This window comes from Zea mays, chromosome 3 (genome assembly GCF_902167145.1).
Source record: "Zea mays cultivar B73 chromosome 3, Zm-B73-REFERENCE-NAM-5.0, whole genome shotgun sequence".
In the NCBI taxonomy this organism is placed as follows: Eukaryota; Viridiplantae; Streptophyta; class Magnoliopsida; order Poales; family Poaceae; genus Zea; species Zea mays.
In genome coordinates this window covers 187,608,366-187,614,362 of record NC_050098.1, presented here as the reverse complement: position 1 = coordinate 187,614,362, position 5,997 = coordinate 187,608,366, and the positions used below count along the sequence as shown (strand labels likewise).

Sequence of the window (5,997 nt, the reverse complement as noted above, 5' to 3'; positions counted from 1 at the left end):
AAGTGATCGGGCAGTCTAACCCTTATGTCCGGACGGTCTGTACCTCAACAGTTCGACATGGCGACACGTCGCGCGGAACAGATTCGGTTAGAGTCAGAGGCGGACGTACAGGGGGGCAAAGTAGTCCATGCCCCCCCCCTGAAATTTTGAAACTATTTATATGTATAGTATAGTTTACTATAAAAGTGTATAAATAATAAAATGTATGATGAGCCAAAATAAACTTCTCTATTCTTATTGATGAATCACGTGATATTTCTGTTAAAGAACAAATGACGTTGATATTGAGGTAAATTCGTTTGCAATATAAGTGATATTAGGCTTATTAGCTATCTATATTTTGTTGCATGAGTAACTAACTTTTAACTTTTTGTAATGTAGATATGTGAACAATGAAGGCCATGTGGTGGAACAGTTCCTTGCCATCAAGCATGTCAAGGATAGTAAATCAGATGTTTTGAAGGAAGCTCTTTTCGCCCTTCTGGATCATCATGACTTATCTATATCCAAGATTAGAGGACAAGGATATGATGGTGCATCAAATATGAGAGGTGAATTTAATGGCTTGCAAAAAAAGATTATGGATCTTAGTCCACATGCTTATTATGTTCACTGTTTTGCACATCAACTACAACTTGTGGTAGTTTCTGTTGCTAGTAGTGCTTGTTGTCAATCCGTTCATGACTTTTTTGAGTACATTCAATTAATTGTAAGCACCATAAGCTCATCTTGCAAGAGAAGGGGTGCCATAAGGGAAAAAGAACATGAGAGTATTGTAGAAAAACTTGAAAGAGGTGAATTTATTACTGGAAAGGGTCTTCATCAAGCAACCAATCTTGCTAGACCCGGTGACACGAGATGGGGTTCACATTATTTAACCTTGCTTCGTTTAGAAACAATGTGGGAGTCAGTATTGCATGTTCTTGCTATTGTCCATGAAGATGGTCGTGTACCAACACAAGCAGCAGGGTTGATAGAAAAAATGGAGAGTTTCAAATTTGCTTTCATTCTAAAATTGATGTTGAAAGTGCTTGCAATCACAAATGAGCTCTCTCAAATGTTGCAAAGGAAGAGTGTTGATATTGTTCTTGCCATGGAGTTACTTGATGTTGTTAAAGCCCGAATGGCTATGATGAGGACAGATAATGGTTGGGAGTCATTCTTTGAAGATGTGAAAGAATTTTGTGCTAATAAGGGTATTCCTGTGGTAGACATGGATGCAGAAGTACCTATTAGAGGTCGATCAAGGCGAGATGGATTCACAGTCACAAATCTTCACTACTACCGCACCGAGATATTTTTTGTTGTTCTTGATAAAATCAATACAGAGTTGTGCCATCAGTTCAGTGAAGTTTCAAGTGAGTTGCTAGTTGGTTTTGCTTGCCTTGATCCAAAGAAGTCATTTTCTATGTTCAATTTGGAGAAGCTTGTTAAGCTTGTTAAGTTATATGATCAAGATTTCACAGTTGTTGATCGTGCAATGTTAAGAGAGCAACTCAAGACATATATTGTTCATGTGAGAAGGCATGCTGCTTTTAGTACTTGTGAAGATATTGCAACTCTTTCTATTAAGATGGTTCTGACTGGAAAGCATGTTGTGTTTCCTTTAGTCTACAAGCTAATTGAGTTGGCCCTATTATTACTTGTGTCAACGTCAAGTGTTGAAAGAACATTTTCAGCTATGAATATAATTAAGAGAGAATTGTGTAACAACATTGAAGATGATTGGTTGAATGATTTAATGGTTTGCTACACTGAGAAAGAGATCTTCAAATCCATTGATGATGAGCTTATTATTCGACGATTTCAACGCCTCAAAACTAGAAGGATGCAATTGCCTCGGTCACAAGAACTTAACGGTATGTTTGCTTTTTTATTTATATGGTTTTCTTTGAATTTTATATCATGTATTGATATAAAACTTGAATTTTATGTGACAGTAGTTGTTTACGGTATGGCTTGATTTTATCATGTGATTTTTTGGCCCACCCTGAATTCTCGTTCTGCGTCCGCCACTGGTTAGAGTTGCTAATTTTTTGTTGATTTTGTTAGCAAACTTTACGGGATTTGTTTAGAAACCGACTAGTAACTGACCACCTTCTTATATAAATGAAAGGGTACGTCCGATTGACACACATTCAAAACTATCTAAACAATTTATCTTATTTGCTTTGTTTTTTTGCATACATTAGCCTTCCTCAACCTCAATCTTCATCTACCTTTGGCTCTATGCCGTCTAGGAATGTCTTGGATGGATCACCACTAGAAGATTACCAAGCATGGAGAGATCAAGATTGCATTTCTTCCACCTTTTCCTCAAGTCCCCAATGTAAATGAATTTGCGGACATCCAATCTATTAAATAATATGTAGATCAACAACAGGATCAAATGAAACAACAAATTAGAGGGTTGGAGATAAGAGTAGGATCACAACAGACTATTTCTATTGACATGATACCATGTCAGCTAAGAGGGGTAAATCGGATTGACTATGTTGATAGTTCAGGAGTTAAATTAGACTGCAAGGGCTAGTTTGGGAACCTAATTTTCCCAAGGGATTTCCATTTTTCAAGAAAAAATAAACTATTTTTCCTTAAGAAAGTGGAAATCACTTAGGGCCTGTTTGTTTAGTTGGAATTGGGATAAATTAGAATTTGATACCTAGCCAAGTCTATTTGGATGTACCTGGAATTGGAAATCAACTTTCCACTCACTTTCCTAGCCCGAATATGAAGTCCACGAGTGATTCCTAGCCTCTAAACATGGAAAAGGATTCATCTCACCCTCCCGACACGTCTCCGCCTCTGTCGTGACGCCCGACATACGACGCGCGGCGATCTGCGCACTGCATCGCTCCCGTCGATCATTCCTTGGTAAACCTTCTCAACTAGATCGTGCTCTTTGATCCGTTGTAGGGAGTGTGTGGGCTAGCTAGGTTTGGGTCTAGGCGGAGCGGCGGCATCGTGCAGTCGCCCACGACGAGCTCTAGGAGGAGGGCGCCCCGGGAGGGAGCCGCGGCCAGAGGAACGATGCTAGCGAGTCCAGCGTCGCGAACGCGACAGATGGGCGTGGCGTCGACCGCATCGGCACAGGGTCCTTGGTGCGGTGGATGGGATCTCCCACGCCGATCTCCAACAGCTGCTTCCAGCGAGTTCCAACAGCTGCTTCCACGCAGATCTGTATCTAAGCCATACAGATTCGTTCTCTTCTCCATGACTCTATCCCACCCACCCACCCCGGCTCCCCTCCCCTCCACACATCCATCGACAAAGAGATCTACGTGGATGTTTCAGTGGACGGATTCAGTTGCAGGCCACCCACACATGTATGAGTCTGGAGAGGTATCCGTAAGCTTGATCAGGGAGCTGAGGAAGGTTGGAGATTGATCAGGGAGCTGAGGACGGATTCAGTTGCAGGCCACCCACACATGTATGGTTCTCTGTCCTGCTCTTAACCGTTGTTGGGTGAGCGTATTGGCACTTCCAGTGAACCGACGCTGGACTAGCTCACCGAGTTGTGAGCACCAACAAATCAGCCAACTCGGCCATGGTTCTCTGTCCTGCTCGCAATGCAAAGGCGAGGGAACCTTGACAACACAACCCAAGCCCTTCCTTCCTGATGGTGGTGCATGGTAGGCATTAGAGCGATGTGCAGATTTGTTGGATTCCTTTCAACGCTATTACAGCTAGTGTGACAGATTCGTGGAGTATTACAACAAGGGTGACAAATGCCAAAATGGGTGGAAGTCTCATGTCTACACGGCTGCTATCAAGAATGTCCAAGAAAAGTGCAATGTGGAAATCACAAAAGACAACATCATGTCAAGGAACAAAACATTTGACAAGCACCACACTATCATCAATGGTATGCTAGAAACAAGTGGCTTTGGTTGGGATTGGAACAAGAACAAGATATCTGTTGATAGTGATTCTGTATGGGAGGCTTATGTGGCGCTAAATTTTAGTTTTTTCTGTTGTTACACTATTTTAGATTCTGTTTGCTGCTTACAATAAAACTGGGCAGTTACATGGTATCATCTAGAGCTCACCTCAAATAGTTTTCTGCAAAAAAATAAAGAAGCTAATGGATACAGACACAAGACAATCTTATACTAAGACTTGATCAGCTTGGTGTTTGGGAAAGATCATGCAAATGGTGAAGCGACAAAGACCCCAGCTGATGGTGCGAGAGATGAGTAAGGAAGAGGGAACCGGTAAATAGCTTACTTCATCAACAACCTCAGGAAGCTTGAAGAGGCAGCGGTTAGTGATTCCTTCACCTCAATGATGGCGGAGAAATTAGACAAGTTCACTGAAGCTATTAGGGATGAAGCACCAAAAGGGCCAACATCAAAAGAAATTTTTAGCACATTGGAAGAGATAGATGGGTTAGGTGAAGACACATTTTTAGACTTGTTTGATATCTTAACAAGTGATGCGCGCAAGTACGAGTCCTTATTGGCACTTCCAGTGATCCTGAGAAAGAGATGGCTGTTGAAGCAACTTAAAAAGTGAACCGAGTTGTGGTTGGGTGAATTGAACTGTTGTTGGGTGTGTTGATGTTGATGTCTTAGTTTATGTTGGGTGAATTGAACATCACATTGAGTAGCAAGTAATGTGTTCCAATGATATGTAGACTGATAGTCGCCTAGAGGGGGGGTGAATAGGGCAAAACTGAAATTTACAAATATAAACACAACTACAAGCCGGGTTAGCGTTAGAAATATAAACGAGTCCGAGAGAGAGGGCGCAAAACAAATCCCAAGCGAATAAGCAAGTGAGACACGGAGATTTGTTTTACCGAGGTTCGGTTCTTGCAAACCTACTCCCCGTTGAGGAGGCCACAAAGGCCGGGTCTCTTTCAACCCTTCCCTCTCTCAAACGGTCCCTCGGACCGAGTGAGCTTCTCTTCTCAAATCAAAGCCGGGAACAAAACTTCCCCGCAAGGGCCACCACACAATTGGTGCCTCTTGCCTTGATTACAATGGAGTTGTGATCTCAAGAACAAGTGAGAAAGAAAAAAAAAGCAATCCAAGCGCAAGAGCTCAAAAGAACACGGCAAATCTCTCTCGCTAATCACTAAAGCCTTGTGTGGAATTGGAGAGGATTTGATCTCTTTGTATGTGTCTAGAATTGAATGCCTAGCTCTTGTAAGTGGTTGAGAAGTGGGAAAACTTGGATGTTGTGAATGGAGGTGGTTGGGGTGGTATTTATAGCCCCCAACCACTTCCTAGCCGTTGCACCATTCTGCTGAGCGCGGACGGTCCGCGAGCCAGGTCCGGACGGTCCGCCCCTGTTGATCAACGGCTGAAAACGCAACGGTCAGCAGTAACGGCTATATCAACGGCTATATTGTATTTAATGCGTCGTCAGATGTCAGACAGAGCCAGTCGCGGACGGTCCGGTCGTGCACCCCGGACGGTCCGCGAGGCCCCCTATAATTCATTTCTCCGAACCCGTTACCTTCGGGTTTTTCGGTTTCTTACCGACCGGACGGTCCGCGCCTGAGGTCGGACGGTCCGCGCGAGGGCTCAGACGGTCCGCCCTTTTTCTCCGGACAGTCTGTAGTAGAAACTTTGTTTTTGCATTGGTTCTGTCCGAGGGGTATCCCGGTGTCGCGGACGGTCCGCCGCCAGGGCCCGGACGGTCCGCGCTTGGCCTGTTTTTCCAAAAAGCTTCTCCTGTCCGGAATAATCTACGGTATTCCGGACAGTCGATTTCGTATAGTTATAGATGAACCTTTGGCACCTGTAGAACATATAATCTAGAGCAAACTAGTTAGTCCAGCAATTTGTGTTGGGCAATTCAACCACCAAAATAAATTAGGAAATAGGTGTAATCCTAATTCCCTTTCAATCTCCCCCTTTTTGGTGATTGATGCCAACACAAACCAAAGCAAATATATAAGTGCATAATTGAACTAGTTTGCATAATGTCAGTGCAAAGGTTGCTTGGAATTTATGCATGAATCGTTTCTTTCTTATATAACATTTTGGA

The 5,997-nt window shown here is 43.1% G+C and overlaps 1 protein-coding gene across 1 annotated transcript; it reads left to right on the top strand.

The window, feature by feature from the left end:
- The first annotated feature begins 257 nt into the window (after positions 1-257).
- On the top strand, positions 258-2,266 carry LOC109945168 (zinc finger MYM-type protein 1-like). The gene is made up of 3 exons (XM_035966591.1): positions 258-289; positions 382-1,859; positions 2,193-2,266. Exons 1-3 carry the CDS (start codon positions 273-275, stop codon positions 2,264-2,266), a joined length of 1,569 nt encoding a protein of 522 aa, XP_035822484.1. The 5' UTR covers positions 258-272.
- The last annotated feature ends 3,731 nt before the right edge of the window (positions 2,267-5,997 follow it).

What these genes read in the sequence shown, in the direction of transcription:
- LOC109945168 (XM_035966591.1), top strand. An exon ending in TCGGTCACAAGAACTTAACG is followed by an intron (nt 1,860 to 2,192) that starts GTATGTTTGCTT and finishes TGCATACATTAG; the next exon opens with CCTTCCTCAACCTCAATCTT.